Here is a 15569-nt window from a genome sequence, read left to right on the forward strand (position 1 = left end):
TTGATGCTGTCATATCTTCACAAAGACCTCAACATTACCTAACACACTGGGTTATCCAGGCCATTTTTAATTAGAAAGAGCATTAATTATTCATTTAATAAGCTTGTTTCTCATTTACAAATCTTTTTTTCCCCTTTTTCTTTTCAGGGCTGTACCCAAGGCACATGAAGTTCCCAAGCTAGTGGGTGAATTGGAGCTGCAGCTGCTGGCCTACACCACAGCTACGGTAACACAGGATCTGAGCCATGTCTGAGGCTCACAGCAACACAGGATCCTTAACCCACAGAGCAGGGCCAGGGATTGAACCCATGCCCTCATGGATACTAGCTGGGTTCGTTACCACTGAGTCATGACGGGAATGCCTATAAATCCTTTTTTAAATTTTTATTATTTTAAATATTTATTTATTTGCTTTTTAGGGCCACACCATTGCACATAGAGGTTCCCAGGCTAGGGGGTCTAATCGGAGCTACAGGTGCAGGCCTACACCATAGCAACGCCAGATCCGAGTTGCTGCTGCAACCTATGACACAGCTTGCAACAATGCTGGATTCTTAACTCAGTGAGTGAGGCCAGGGATCGAACCCTCAACCTCATGGTTCCTAGTCGGATTCGTTTCCACTGTGCCATGGTGGGAACTCCAAAATCCTTTTTTTTAAAAAATAGGGTTTGGACTTCTCGTCGTGGCGCGGTGGTTAACGAATCCGGCTAGGAACCATGAGGTTGCAGGTTTGGTCCCTGCCCTTGCTCAGTGGGTTAACGATCCGGCATTGCCATGAGCTGTGGTGTAGGTTGCAGACGTGGCTCAGATCCCGAGTTGCTGTGGCTCTGGCGTAGGCTGGCGGCTACAGCTCCGACTGGACCCCTAGCCTGGGAACCTCCACATGCCACGGGAGCAGCCCAAGAAATAAAAAAAGACAATAAATAAATAAATAAATAAATAAATAAATAAAATAGGGTTTATCTCTTTCTAAAACTTTATTTTCACAGATCACCATCAAACCTAGCCAATTAAAAGAGTTGGCAAAAAGCTAGCATTTCCCATTCCCATTGGTTTTCTTTCTTTCTAGCTGGGAAAAAAGTCTGCAATGGGATGAGCCTAAGGATTTAAGTCTCTTCTGAAACAGATTAGATTTGGATATACTCAATTCCCAACACTGATTACCAGGTTCATTCTGGAACTGATTCAAATTCCTGGGGTCCTCTGAGAACTGAAAGCCTCTTAGTTTCCCTCTTGATTTGAGGAACATCAAATTGGAAAAAGAATAATATAAATCCACTCTTGCATGAACCTACAACCAGAATCTACCTCCTCACCTTAACACCTCTTTAGCCAGCCTTCTTACGGCCACATTCAAGACTTTTTTCTACTTTAGAAATAATAAATTTCAATGTCACCGTCTGCAAACTATTGGCAGAAGCTTCTTTGTGAACTAAACTGTGGCAAAGGGGAAGGGCTGGTGGCCGTACAAAAATCCAGACACATATCTTTATAAAACTAATAAAAATAGTTTTTATAATTCTTCTGCAAATAAAGCTTTATTAAAATGTCTATGTCAAAATTTGATTAATACTTCCTATCTCTTCAGATTTAAATTTTTTTTTTTTCATCTTTTGTCTTTTTAGGGCTGCATCCACAGCATATGGAGGTTCCCTGGCTAGGGGTCTAATTGGAGCTGTTGCTGCCAGCCTATTCACAGCCACAGAAATGCCAGATACGAGCCACGTCTGTGACCTACACCACAGCTCATGGCAATGCTGGATCCTTAACCCCCTAAGCGAGGCCAGGGATTGAACCCACAACCTCATGGTTCCCAGTCAGATTCGTTTCTGCTGCGCCATGACAGGAACTCCCAGATTTAAAATTTTCTTATTAACAGTCATGCTTCGACCGCCTTAGATCCTTGATCCCTCTTAAAAGTTTTTTTTGTGATTTTACTTCCTTCCTTATACCCATGACTTTTAACAATTTTTGCACAACTATTAAAGCTACACATTAAACAAAGGACACAATCATATGTGCACCTTATCAGATTCCTTGCCCACTCATTAAAATTGTTATTCCAAATCTTTACTACTTTCCCTGAAAATTGCATCCCATTCCAGTATTTTCAATAGTTGACATCAAGTTCTACTCACTGAAAAACAACACAGGCCACTGGGTTTGCATTTTTTGAGCTCCTCTGCAAAAGTCACAAATTTAATTGTACTCACATCTACCTTTTTTCCTTCTATTTAGTTTCATGATGCCTTTCACATGTTAAATCAAGTGGCCCCTTCTATCAGAACCCTTGATATTACCCTCTCCTGTCCATTCAAGGTCCTGATATACCAACTATTACCTCCATTTCTTATTTTCAATAATTTCTCTTTACTGGTGCTTTTCCCTTAGCACTTAAACATCTAGGATCCTTTCTTCCAGCAAACAATCCCCCCAAATCCCTTTATCCTTAACAGTTAAGTGCTCTGGCTCTTTCTGCCCACATTATACCTACCAGAGATGTACCTCTATTAAAGCATTTTTCAGGAAGTCCTGTAATCACTGATTTTTCTGACTATATTCCCTCATTAGACTTTTAGCTTCTTGAAAGGACTATGCCTGTGTTACCTCTGTGTCCAAAGCACAATGCTTGGCATAGATAGGAGTCATTACATATGAGTAAATTGAATCAATGACTAGATGAATGTGTTGAATTAGATTCAAAATAATTTTGGATTAAAGAAAATGAATTAAAATACTACTGCTTTTATTTTTATTTCTTTTTCTTTTTTTTTTTTTTTTTTTGTCTTTTTCGTTGTTGCTGTTGTTGTTGCTATTTCTTGGGCCGCGCCCGAGGCATATGGAGGTTCCCAGGCTAGGGGTCGAATCGGAGCTGTAGCCACCGGCCTACGCCAGAGCCACAGCAACGCGGGATCCGAGCCGCGTCTGCAACCTACACCACAGCTCACGGCAACGCCGGATCGTTAACCCACTGAGCAAGGGCAGGGACCGAACCCACAACCTCATGGTTCCTAGTCGGATTCGTTAACCACTGCGCCACGACGGGAACTCCCTATTTTTATTTATTTTTAAAATTTATTTTGGCTGTGCCCCAGCAAGTGAAAGTTCCTGGGCCAGGGATGGAACCCACACCACAGCAGTGACAATGCTGGATCCTTAACCCACCAGGCCACCAGGAAACTCCAAAATGCTCTATTTTTAAATAAATAGAGTGCTATACTATTGTATGCAGATATGACACAACAGTTGTTTCATGGGTCGTACTAACAGATTCACATTGCTACACAGATTCTGTTGTTTTTTCTATTTTAAAAAGTGAGCACATTCAAGATGGATAGTCCAGATTAGGATTATGACACAAAGGAAGATTTCTTTTGGTAATATGAATCAAAATCTATAACTCTATTTCATTTTTCAGGGCCTACTTAACAACTAAATATGCATCTTACATAAAAAGTCTTCTCAAAATTTTTATCATTAATTATTAACTTTAAAACCAAATAATGTATCTACATCTTACCTTGCAGTTGCCAAGATATATTCATAGCGTGGTGACCAGGAGACTGCCAATATTTCTTGTCTGTGACCTGCAAAGCAACTGTATAAAATTACTTGGAAAATATTTGAAAAAAAAACAACAGCACAATTAATTTTGTCTGATTATGAAGAAAGCATAGACTAAATGTTAAAAGTAAACTGATATAATCATTTCCACATTTATAATAATCTATATTTAAATATTAATGTGAAGTCTCTAGGGCATTTTTCACACATGGTATTTTACTATAAAAGGCCTGGGTTTGGTTTGGATGGAACAGTCAGAGCAAGTGAGTCTATCTTTTTAAATAGAGCTGTTAGGACTTTCCGTTGTGGCTCAGTGGAAACGAATCTGACTAGCATCCATGAGGACACATGCTCGATCCCTGTCCTTGCTCAGTGGGTTAAGGATCTGGCGTTGCCGTAAGCTGTGGTGTAGGTTGCAGACTCGGCTTGGATCTGGCATTGCTATGGCTGTGGCGTAGGCCAGTGGCTACAGCTCTGATTCGACCCCTAGCCTGGGAACCTCCATATGCCGTGAGTGTGGCCCTAAAAAGACCAAAAAGAAAAAAAAAAATTAGAGCTGTTACTCTAGCAAGTCAATCCATCAATAAGTGATGTAGTTCGAGTTCACTTATCTCAACAACAAAATCTCTTCAATAAACCATACAAGATAAACATTCTAAAGAATAAAAATGTTTTCTAACTGTTCAAAGTTATAACAGAAATAATTATTTTAATTCATGACTGTAAAAGGCATTTATATAAAAATTTTTATCTAGAAAGCACAGGTGATAATTTCATAGGGTAAGTGTTTTCTTTTTTTTTTTTTTTTGTGGTTTTTTTTTTGGTCTTTCTAGGGTTGCACGTGCTGCATATGGAAGTTCCCAAGTGAGGGGGCAAATCAGAGTGCAGCTGCCCGCCTACACAACAGCCACAGCAACGTGGGATCCAAGCCACATCTGCGATCTAAACCACAGCTCACAACAAAGCCAGATCCTTAACCCATTGATTGAGGCCAGGGATCAAATCCACATCCTCATGGATACTAGTTGGGTTCATTAACAACTGATCCATGACGGGAACTCTTGGGTAAGTGATTTTAGCATTTTAATTCACTTCTACCTAACCTGTTCAAGTGAGATATTTTTATCCACCTAGCTTGTACTAATAGAAATTCATGATAATGTAAAACAAATGTTATCCATCTCACCAAGTTTTCCTGATACAGTTATTATGTGTTCCTCAGAGATAAATAAAAATATTATTTCTGAATTACATCCCATTTTTTTCATTTAGAATTAGATGATCTGATAAAAAGTAGCAAAAAACAATCTAGGCTAGTAAACTTTTACCAAAGTATTATTTTAATATCTTCCTTTAAAATATTTTTACTGAGAAAATATGAAGAATGTTTACTTAGCTTGAGCAATATTAAACAACGCTCATGGAGAAATATGTACTGATGTAAGTTTTATAAGTAGTTCAGGAGTTCCCGTGGTGGCTCAGTGGTTAATGAACCCGACTAGCATCTATGAGGATGCAGGTTTGATCCCTGGCCTCGCTCAGTGGGTTAAGGATCCAGCATTGCTGTGAGCTGTGGTGTAGTTCGCAGACTAGGCTCAGATCCCTCATTGCTGTGGCTCTGGCGTAGGCCGGTGGCTACAGCTCTGATTTGACTCCTAGCCTGGGAACTTCCATATGCTGCCGGTGTAGCCCTAAAAGACAAAAAGATAACAACAAAAAATAAGTAGTTCATTTTTTTCAATGTAGGAATAACACAAGGTTTGAGTTAGCCTTTCTATATCCTTTGAGCTTCCCCTGTGGCCATTGTTCATATAAATGTCTCAATAGTTCAATTTTATAAGAATAATGCACAGAAGGATCTTTATTTCCCTGTTGACTTCTGAAAACTAGCACAAAATACACCAGTTATATCACTTACAAAGACTACATTGTTAGTAATGTTTCATTTTATTGAATGGTTTACTCAAAGTAGTTGTTGTTTCAAATAAAAAATACCCTGGAGAATGTGGGAACAGGATCCAGACTTTAAGTCACAAAGTTGTACTTTGGGCCCTTTAGTACCAACTGTAAAAACAAAAACAAAAATTGTTTAAGGTAATTTTATTATAAATCATCACTAAGAGGAAACAAGAAGCTACCATTAGGAATCATGAAATTTTCACTGTATCCATGCAGAAATATAAAAATGTATACTAAAAGTGTACTTTAAATAATTTTAGTGTTTATAATTTGAAAAAGCATTTTAATTGTAGTTACACTTCAATTAAGAGAACTCTATTATTGCACTATTTAACACTTAACTTGGGAATAATTATAGATTCATGGTAAGTTGCAAAGATAGTACAGAAAGGCTCTGTGTACCCTTCACCTTGGTTGTCCCAGTGGTTATGTGTTAGGTAACTAAAGCACAGTATCAGAACCAGGAAATGTGTATTGGTATAATGCACATTTATATACATTATAAATATATGCATTATTTTATCAGTCAAATCATTTTATTTTAATAGCTTTGCTTTTCCACTAGAAATAGATTCACAGAAACTCTGGACACAGAATGAATGGATCTCAAAAACAGGTTAGTGAACCCTTTATATACGAAGCAGTGGACTGATGCCCAGAAGTGAGGAAATCCATGCTGTGTCAAAGCAATAATGTTATCACAGGGACCTCATTCCCAATACCAGTAAAACATTTTTCTTCATATATGAAAAATGCTTTCATAAAATTGGATGTTTAATCTGAATCACATGTTTAATTAGAGAAAAGGAAGTCATTTTCTTATTTTACTGTGTCAAATTGAAAAAACTGCCAAATTTTGTTCTTGCAAAATTTTTGAAACTTTGGTGTTTAAAATTAACTCTTAAGGGAACAGAAATGTGCTTTCTTAATCTTTGAATTCTAGCCACTTGAAATCTAGCTCAGTGCCTGACTTGCACAGTATCTGTTAAACTGAATATAAACAGTAACATATACTTTTTTAAAAAAGAATTTTGCTTTTCATTTGGGTTAAAATGTTTATATTAAAACTAACTAGATATTAAAAGGGAGAAAGTTTTTAATATGTAGAAAACAAAAGAACAAGTGTACAAACCTGCTACCAAACAGTGCTTGGTGGCAACTGGAGACATATGATGACTATAAACTGTTTCTTCAAAATTAAATACATCTGCAGTCTGGTAATCAAAAGACATTTAAAATAAGGGTAAGTTCTAATTACAAACACAAAAGCAACACATTTTCTATATACTTATTTTCACATTGTTAGCAATTTCTAAGTCAACTGTTAGCAATTTATTTATTTTTCTGTAATAAATTCCAGAGATTAAGACAACTACCTTGTTCACCATCTTCCTCTCTACTCCATTCTGGGAAACTTTAGCATCTACATAGATGATCTAGCCAGTACTGTGCCTCTCAGTTCCATGCAACTTTAGCTACTACACCCAAGGCACTCTCATCATCGGCTTTACTTCTCCTTCTTCAGCTGGATTTCAAGGTTCAATACTTTAGCTGCCAATATCTTTAACTCCTTTGTTGTTATCATCCTACTTGACAAGACCTCAACCCCGGAAGACTCCAAATGCCTGCCTTCCATGCACCTATATGCAAGTTGTTACGATAACACTTTATTTGCAAAAAGAGTTCATAAAAAGACTTGGCCAGAGTCTAGAGTTAGTGATCTCTGCCCAGTCCAGATGAAGAAAATCTTATAATAGGGCAGACTAGTATCGCTATAAAAGATAAGTCACTTCAACTGAGCTTTTGTATTGACTGCTGATACTACAATTTCACCAACTGTCTCTGCAATATTTGCAGCTATTTCAAACCTCTTCACTCTCCACAAACATTACCACTTCATCACAACAGGTGATCTGATCTTTTAGTCCAAAGAGAAAATAGGGGCCATCAATGAGAATTCCCTTCATGTTGTATCAACAAACCTATAAACACGTTTGCTTCCACCATCTCTTCACCTTCTTCATTCTGTTACCATGGAAAAAAAAATGATCCTTCCTCTTATGTATGTCTTTTTAGAGCCACACCCACGGCTTATGGAAGTTCCCAGGCTAGGGGTCAAATAAGAGCTGCAGCTGCTGGCCTCCACCACAGCCACAGCAACATGGGATCCGAACGGTGTCTATGACCTACATCACAGCTCACCACAACACCAAATCCTTAACCATCTGAGCAGGGCCAGGGATCGAACCCACTTCCTCATGGATACTAGTCAGGTTCATTAACCACACTGAGCCACAATGGAACTCCCTTTCCTCATTTTTAAAGTTAATTTCCTCACCTGTGTTCAGATCCCTTTCAATACTGTCAGAAATCTTACCCTATACATTATTTCCTCTATCCGGAGTATCTATAAACTCTCTCTCTCTGGCTCATTACCATTAGCACTAAAAAATGTTCAAGTCTCTTTCATGTTAATAGCAGCCCCTTCCCAGGACAAGAAAACAAAATCCTTTTCACCCAAGTTCCTCCTAATTAATCTTCTTCCTTCCTCTTTAAATCCAGATTTTGACTGTCTCTAATTTCTTTTTTTTTTTTTTTTTTTCTTCTTACTACAGCCACACCTGCAGCATTAGGAAGTTCTCAGGCTAGGGGTCAAATTGGTGCTGCAGCTGTAGGCCTATACCACTGCCATGAATCAATGCTGGATCCTTAACCAAGGCGAGGGATTGAACCCACGTCCTCATGGAGACTATGTCAGGTTCTTAACCCTCTGAGCCACAATGGGAACTCCAAGATATCTTAGATTTTTAACAGAGGTCAATGTTAAAGAAAGAAAATCCAGGGAGTTCAGCCCGGTGATGTGGGTTAAGGCATTGTTACAGCTGTGACGTGGGTCATGGATGTGGCTCGGATTTGATCCCTGGCCTGGGAACTTCCATATGTTGTGGGTATGGCCAAAAATGGGGGAAAAAAAAGTGTATTTTTTTAAAAAAAGAAAATTCAAATGTATGCCTTATTAATTTCAATTACTTAAATTGAAAAATTTAACTAAAAACCACACTTTTTTTTGCCTTTTTTGCCACAGCAAGCAGTAGCTTGATCTGGGATCTCAATTCCCAGACCAGGGATCAAACCTGGGCTGTGGTAGTGAAATCATAGAGTCCTAACCATTAGTTCCACATTCCAAAGTCATACTTTCAAATGAGGTATAACAACAGAAACATACAGAAGAGTAGACAAATCATAACTGCACAGGTCAATTTTCACAAGGTGAATTTTCACAAAATAATGACCATCTATATTATAAAATAGAACCTTACAGGAGTTCCCGTCATGGCTCAGTGGTTAACAAATCCGACTAGGAACCATGAGGCTGCGGGTTCAATCCCTGGCCTTACTCAGTAGGTTAAGGATCTGGTGTTGCCACGAACTGTGCTGTAGATCACAGATGTGGCTCGGATCCCACGTTGCTGTGGCTCTGGTGTAGGCCGGTGGCTACAGCTCTAATTAGACCCTAGCCTGGGAACCTCCAAACGCTTTAGGAAGCGGCCATAGAAAAGGGAAAAAACAAACAAACAAAAAGAACATTACAAACATTACATTACAAATACCCCAGAAGGCTTCCTAGAATCCCCTTACAAATCGCACCAAGAAAACCACCATACAGACCTCTATCACCATTAGGTTAGTTTTGTCTTTTTGAACCTCCTACAAAGAGAATTATGTAATAGGCACTCTTTAGTGTTTGGCTATTTTGTCCAATATTATGTAAGATTCATATATTTTGCTAATATAGAAGGGTTCCCTTATTGTTGGGAAGTATTTTAATGTAAAATTTATCAGATTTCATTTGGCTGTTAATGGATATTTGAGTTTTTTCAGTTTTTGATTACTGTGAACAGTGCTGCTATGAACATTCTTATACATATCCTTTAGTACACATACACATGCATTTATATACTCAAAAGTATAACTGCTGGGTAAAAGGGTGGACACATATTTGGCTTTAGTCAATACCAAATATCTGTACCAATTTGTAATCTCACTAGCAACATGTGTACTTGTTATCCTCAACCTCTTTAAGTTTGGTCATTCTGGAGGGTACAGAAAAGTACCTCATACACTTAAAGAACAAATCCAGGTACAAAATTAATAAAGTTGAACATTTTTATTTATTGGCTATTTGGATATCCTCTTTCTTGAAGTGCCTATTCAAGTGATTTGCCTATTTTTCTACAGGACTGTTTTAATTTGTGTAGATTATAAACTGTACACCAGTCCTTTTTCTTTTCTTTTCTTTTCTTTTTTTTTTTTTTGGTCTTTTTGCTATTTCTTGGGCTGCTCCCGTGGCATATGGAGATTCCCAGGCTAGGGGTCGAGTCGGAGCTGTAGCCACTGGCCTACGCCAGAGCCACAGCAACGCGGGATCCGAGCCGCGTCTGCAACCTACACCACAGCTCACGGCAACGCCGGATCGTTAACCCACTGAGCAAGGGCAGGGACCGAACCCGCAACCTCATGGTTCCTAGTCGGATTCGTTAACCACTGCACCACCACGGGAACTCCCCTTTTTCAAATATATGCATCTGTCATATATATCATCTCCCATTCCATGGCTTACTTTTACACTTCTGTAACAGTGCTTTTTTTTTTGCCTTTTGTCTTTTGTCTTTTTTAGGGCTGCACCTGCGGCATATGGAAGTTCCCAGGCTAAGGGTCTAATACAAGCTGTTGCTGCTGGCCTACACCACAGCCATAGCAACGCCAGATCTGAGCCACATCTGCAACCTACATTGCAGCTCATGGCAATGCTGGATCCTTAACTCACTGAGCGAGGCCAGGGATAGAACCTGCAACCTCATGGTTCCGAGTTGGATTCGTTTCCGCTGCGCCACAACGGGAACTCCTGTAATGGTGTTTTTTGATAAACAGAGATTCCTAATTCTAATGTAGCTCAAATTATCACTCTGTCTTTCTGGTTTATAATTTTTGTGTCTTTACCTGTCTTAAGCCACCGACATATTTTCCTTTTTCACCTTTAAGCTTTATCTTAAATTTGACTTACCTTAAAACTGACTTTTGTGTCTGGTGTGAGGGAAGAGTTAAGATTCATTTTTTAAAATGGATATCTAGTTGATCCAGCACCACTTATGGAAAAGGCTTTCCTTTCCCTAATTCACTGCAGAGCTACTTTTACCATAACCCAAATGATTATACAGTAATAGTTTTGTGTCTTGATTCTCTACCCTGTTCCCGTGTGTTTACTTGTACTAATATGATGATGCCTTAGTTAGCATATTTAATTTATGGTTAAGTCTAGGTAGTGAAGTCCTCAAACTTCATTCTTCAAGAGTCCCTTGTCCCTTTGCACTTAACATATACACATTAGAATTAGCTAGTCAGTTTCCACAAAAAGAATTCTGCAAAGTTTTAAATCAGAAATGCACTGATTTTTTTTTTTAAGGGACAAAAGGTTGGGTTTTTGTTGTAAAAGAAAAAAATAACTCCTCAGGAATCTTAACAAAGGAAGGGAATACTTCACACTCCAAAAGAATAGACACCAGGATACAAAATTACAAGTGTGTTGACTCCAGTCAGGACCCACTTCCTCCAAGAACAGAGAGGAAGGAGACAGCTGAAGCAAACAAGGAATTCTGTAAAACAAAGACTTAGAAACCCTTTGAATATGATTAAAATCTAAACTTTTCTTTTAAGAAAAAAATTTTTTAATATATCAAAAGGCCTGCTTTAGTGACATGCTAGTCCCACTGGAAAATAACCCTAATACCCCCTTGTCAACATGCTCAAGTTGACCAGACAACTCCGATTTCCAAAACCCTGTGTGTATAAGTACATGTGTATCTTTTTAAACCAAAAGCCCCAGAGAGCAGGTGACAGCTCCTGTTGTCAGGGGCTTCCACCTGTTAACCAACTAGTGTTGGCCCCCCTCAGAAGGGTGGGCTGGGCAGAGAGAGGCCCTGTAGTAGTAGTGAGGGAATAACAGCTCCAAATAGCTAACTTTTCATGCATCCCACTCAGAAGGAGATCGTCTTTTTTTTTGTCTCTTTCTAGGGCCGCATCCGTGGCATATGGAGGTTTCTAGTCTAGGGGTCTAATCAGAGCTGTAGCCGCTGGCCTATACCACAGCCACAGCAACTCGGGATCTGAGCTGGATCCTTAACCTACTGAGTGAGGCCAGGGATCGAACTAGCAACCTCATGGTTCCTAGTCGGATTTGTTAACCACTGAGCTGCGATGGGAACTCCAAGGTCCCTTTTTTTAATGGCCACAGCCATGGCATATGGAAGTTCCCTGGCCAGGGACTGAATCCAAAGCTGCAGCTGCAGCAATTCTAGATCCGTTAACCCCCTGCACCTGGGCTGGGATTGAATGTGCACCTCCACAATGGCCCAAGCCGCTCCAGTGGGGTTCTTAACCCACTATGCCACAGCGTGAACTCTAGAAGATCCTTATTTCTAACCAGACTACCTTCTCAAATTTGGCTCCCAGTGACCAGAATAGTTTTTTCTCCTAAGGAAAAAAAACACACATTTATCTGCACACCTGTATATATAATTTTTTTTTTTACATCTACATAGAAAAATACTACTCTTCTTTGTGTTATAAATGGAGGACCAAACAACAAGAACTTTTTCTTTTCTTTTTTCTTTCTTTTTTTTTTTTGTCTTCTTGCCTTTTCTAGGGCCACACCCATGGCATGTGGTGGTTCCCAGGCTAGGGTCTAATCGGAGCTGTAGCCACCGGCCTACACCAGAGCCACAGCAACGCCAGATCTGAGCCGAGTCTGCGACCTACACCACAGGTCACAGCAATGCCAGATCCTTAACCCACCGAGCAAGGCCAGGGACTGAACCTGCAACCTCATGGTTATAGTCAGATTCGTTAACCACTGCGCCACGATGGAAACTCTCAGAACCTTTTCTTTTAAGGTAGGACTATCCATCCATTTAAGCTGAACTTATCAGGGAGTTTAGCCCCAGGCAAGGGAAGCACCACACCAGATCTAGGGCATTTTCCTATCTGATTTCCCACCCTTCCTTCTCCCCTAATTCTCACCCTTAAAAGAAAGTTGGTTCTAACCTTCTAAGTAATGGAACTTCTACCAACCAAGAAGAGAAATTCTAACCTAACCAGAGTAAGGCCCTCTGACCCCCCCACTCAACTACCACTCAGAGAAAGTCCACCCTCTCCCTGCACAAATACTATGTTCTCTGTCTGGATAGCTGAGAAATGCACTGATTCTATAGATCATATTGGAAACTGTTATCTTTACATTATTGAGCCTTCTAATTCTTTTTTCTTTTTCAAATTGAGGTATAGTTGATGTATAATATTATACAAGCTTCAGGTGTACAGCATAGTGATTCACAATTTTTAAAGATTACAATCTGTTTATAGTTATTATAAAATACTGGCCACATTCCCTGTGTTGTAGTATATATCCTTGTATCTCTTAAATTTTATGCATGGTAGTTTGTACCTCTTAATCCCTTTTGGCCCCTTTTGCATGCCCTTGCTTTCAATCTGTCTTATCTCTCAAGGGAGTCTCTTATAGGCTGCATATATATGAGTCTTCTAGTATCCACTTAGCCACTCTATGTCGTTTGATTGGAGTATTGAGTCCATTTACATATAAAGTCATTATTGATATGTATGTTCTTATTGCCATTCTGTCAGTTGTTTTAGGGTTGTCTTTGTTTTTGTTTGTTTGTTTCTTTTTTGTTTCTTTCTTCCTCTTTTGTTCTTTTCTTTAGTGATTTGTTTTGTATTTGTTTTGTTTTTGTTTTGGTTGTGCCAATGGCATGCAAAAGTTCCCAGAGGAGGAACTGAACACTCTCTACTGCACTGACAATACTGGATCCTTAACCTGCCATGCCACCAGAGAATTCCTCTTGTCTAGTGATTTGAAGACTATCTTTAGTGTTATGTTTGAATTCCTTTTTCTTTTTTGTGTGTTTATCCATAGATTTTTGGCTTGTGGTTAACATGGAGTTTATGTATAGCAATCTCTCTATATACATGATTGCTTTAAATTGCTGATCTCCTAATTTCAAATGCATTTTAACAACTGGGCATTTGTACTCTCCTCTCCTAATAATTAGTTTTTGATATCACTGTTTACATGTAATTATGTACCCCTTAACTGCTTATTATTGTGGATAGAGATGATTTTACTGTTTTTGTCTATTAACCGTCCTACTAGTCTTGTGCTTGGACAATTTCCTGCCTTTATTATGTTTGTCATTTCAATGAGTTTTTTCCTTTTGTGATTTTCATGTTTTTGCTGTATCCTCTTTTCTTTTTTGCTTAAACATTTCTTGTAAATGAGAAGTTGTTTCTTTAACATTTCTTGTAAAGCTGATTTGATGGTGGTGAACTAATTTAACTTTAGTTTATCTGTGAAACTTTTAATCTTTCCATCAGATCTGGATAAGAGTCTTGCTGGGTAGAAGATTACTGATTGTAGGTCTTTTTTTTTTCCTTTTCATCACTTTAAATAAATCATGCCATTCCCTTCTGGGCTGCACAGTTTCTGCTGAAAATTCAGCTGATAGCCTTATGGGATTCACTTTATATGTAATTTTTGCTTTTCCCTTGCTGCTTTAAATATTTTCTGTGTATCTATAATTTTTGACACTTTAAGTACAATGTGTATTGGTGTGTTCCAATTTTGCTTAATCCTGTATGGAATTCTGAGCTTCCTGGACTTAGATGTCTATTTCCTTTCACAGGTAGGAAAGTTTTCAGCTAGCCTGTCTTTAATTAAGTTCTCAGCTCCTGTCTCCCTCTCATCTCCTTCTGGGACTCCTACAGTGCAAATATTAGTACACTTGATGTTGTCCCAGAGGTCTTTTAAACTGTCCTCATTTCTTTTTCTTTTTCTGCTTAGCATCAATGATTTTTGCTATCTTGTCTTCCAGTGCACTGATATGTTCCTCTGTATCATTTAGCTTACTGTTGATTTCTTTTAGGTTTATTTCATCTCTGGTTGTTCTTTATATTTTCTAACTCTTTGTTAAAAACTTCTAACTTTTCACTCTGTACATCCATTCTTCTCCGGAGTTCTGTGATTATCTTTACAATCACTACCCCAAACTCTTTGTTGGGTAGACTGCCTATCCCCATTTCTCTTAGCTCTTTCTGCTGGGGTTTTATGTTGTTCCTTCGTTTGGAACATGTTTCACTGTCACCTCATCTTGCCTAACTTGCTGGTTTTATTTTTATGTGTCTGGTAGGTTGGTTATGATCCCCAGCCTTGAAGAAGTGGCCTTTTGTAGGAAATGGCTTATGCTTCCCAGCAGCACATTCCCCTTATCACTACAGTTTTATATGTTCTAGGGGTTCCCCCATGAGGGCCTTTCTGTTGTAGTGGGCTGACTGTGTGAACAGTCTGGTAGGATTGGTTGGTCCTCAGTCTGTTTGGTTGCCAGGTCCTGCCTTGTGTGGAGTGTGCTGGCCACTGGTTGTTGGGAATGGGTCATAAGGTAGCTAACTGTGGAACCCTGGGGCTGTTGCCTGCTAACTGGTAAGTAAAGTCTGGTCCTGGGACTAGTGCCAGCCTACTATCAGGCAAAGCTAGGTCTTGGGGTTTGGTTGTAAGGGCCAGGGGGTTCTAGCGGAAGTATCAGGTTGCTGGTGGATGGGGCTGGTTCCTGACACAGTTGGCTATGGGGCTTGCGGTGCCTTAAAGCTTATCTTGGCTTGCTAGCAGGTGAGGCCCAGCCTAGCTGCTACCAGGGCAGAATCTGGCCTGCTAGTGAGTGGTGAGGTTTGCAGACTATGGGACTATGGTTTTCTTGTGGCGGGTGTCTGACTGCTAGTTGGTGAAGGCAAGGCTCCAGGAATTCTGTGACTGGCGCTTTCCCACTAGTGGGTGGTGCTGTGCCCTAGTCTCTGGCTATAGGTCCCTATAGGTGTCAGGTCTAGTGCCTGTGCAGTGGTGTGTGCAGCCAGGTCCTGGGCCCTCTGGTGGGCAGGGCTGTCTTGTTCAGGGGTGGCTGTAGGCTAAAGGGGTCCTAAGACA

At 39.5% G+C, this 15569-nt stretch overlaps 1 protein-coding gene across 3 annotated transcripts in view; it reads right to left on the minus strand.

Annotated features, from left to right (window-relative positions):
• Positions 1-15569, minus strand: part of ERCC8 (ERCC excision repair 8, CSA ubiquitin ligase complex subunit) — a 66442-nt gene that overhangs the window by 24095 nt on the left and 26778 nt on the right. For all 3 annotated transcript variants that reach the window (XR_014831379.1, XM_021077003.2, XM_003133989.7), the window contains 3 exons: positions 6657-6738; positions 5561-5629; positions 3522-3588 (listed from right to left, as the gene is read on the minus strand). Coding sequence is in view for 2 of the 3 variants with exons in the window: in XM_021077003.2 (XP_020932662.1) it covers positions 3522-3588; positions 5561-5629; positions 6657-6738 (218 nt within the window). In the remaining variant the exon portion in view is untranslated. The remainder of the gene's footprint in view (positions 1-3521; positions 3589-5560; positions 5630-6656; positions 6739-15569) is intronic.

Source organism: Sus scrofa, chromosome 16 (genome assembly GCF_054392235.1).
Source record: "Sus scrofa isolate SSC_HxYL_T2T_F1_AM1 chromosome 16, Sscrofa_HxYL_maternal_Yorkshire_Landrace_v2.0, whole genome shotgun sequence".
NCBI lineage: Eukaryota > Metazoa > Chordata > Mammalia > Artiodactyla > Suidae > Sus > Sus scrofa.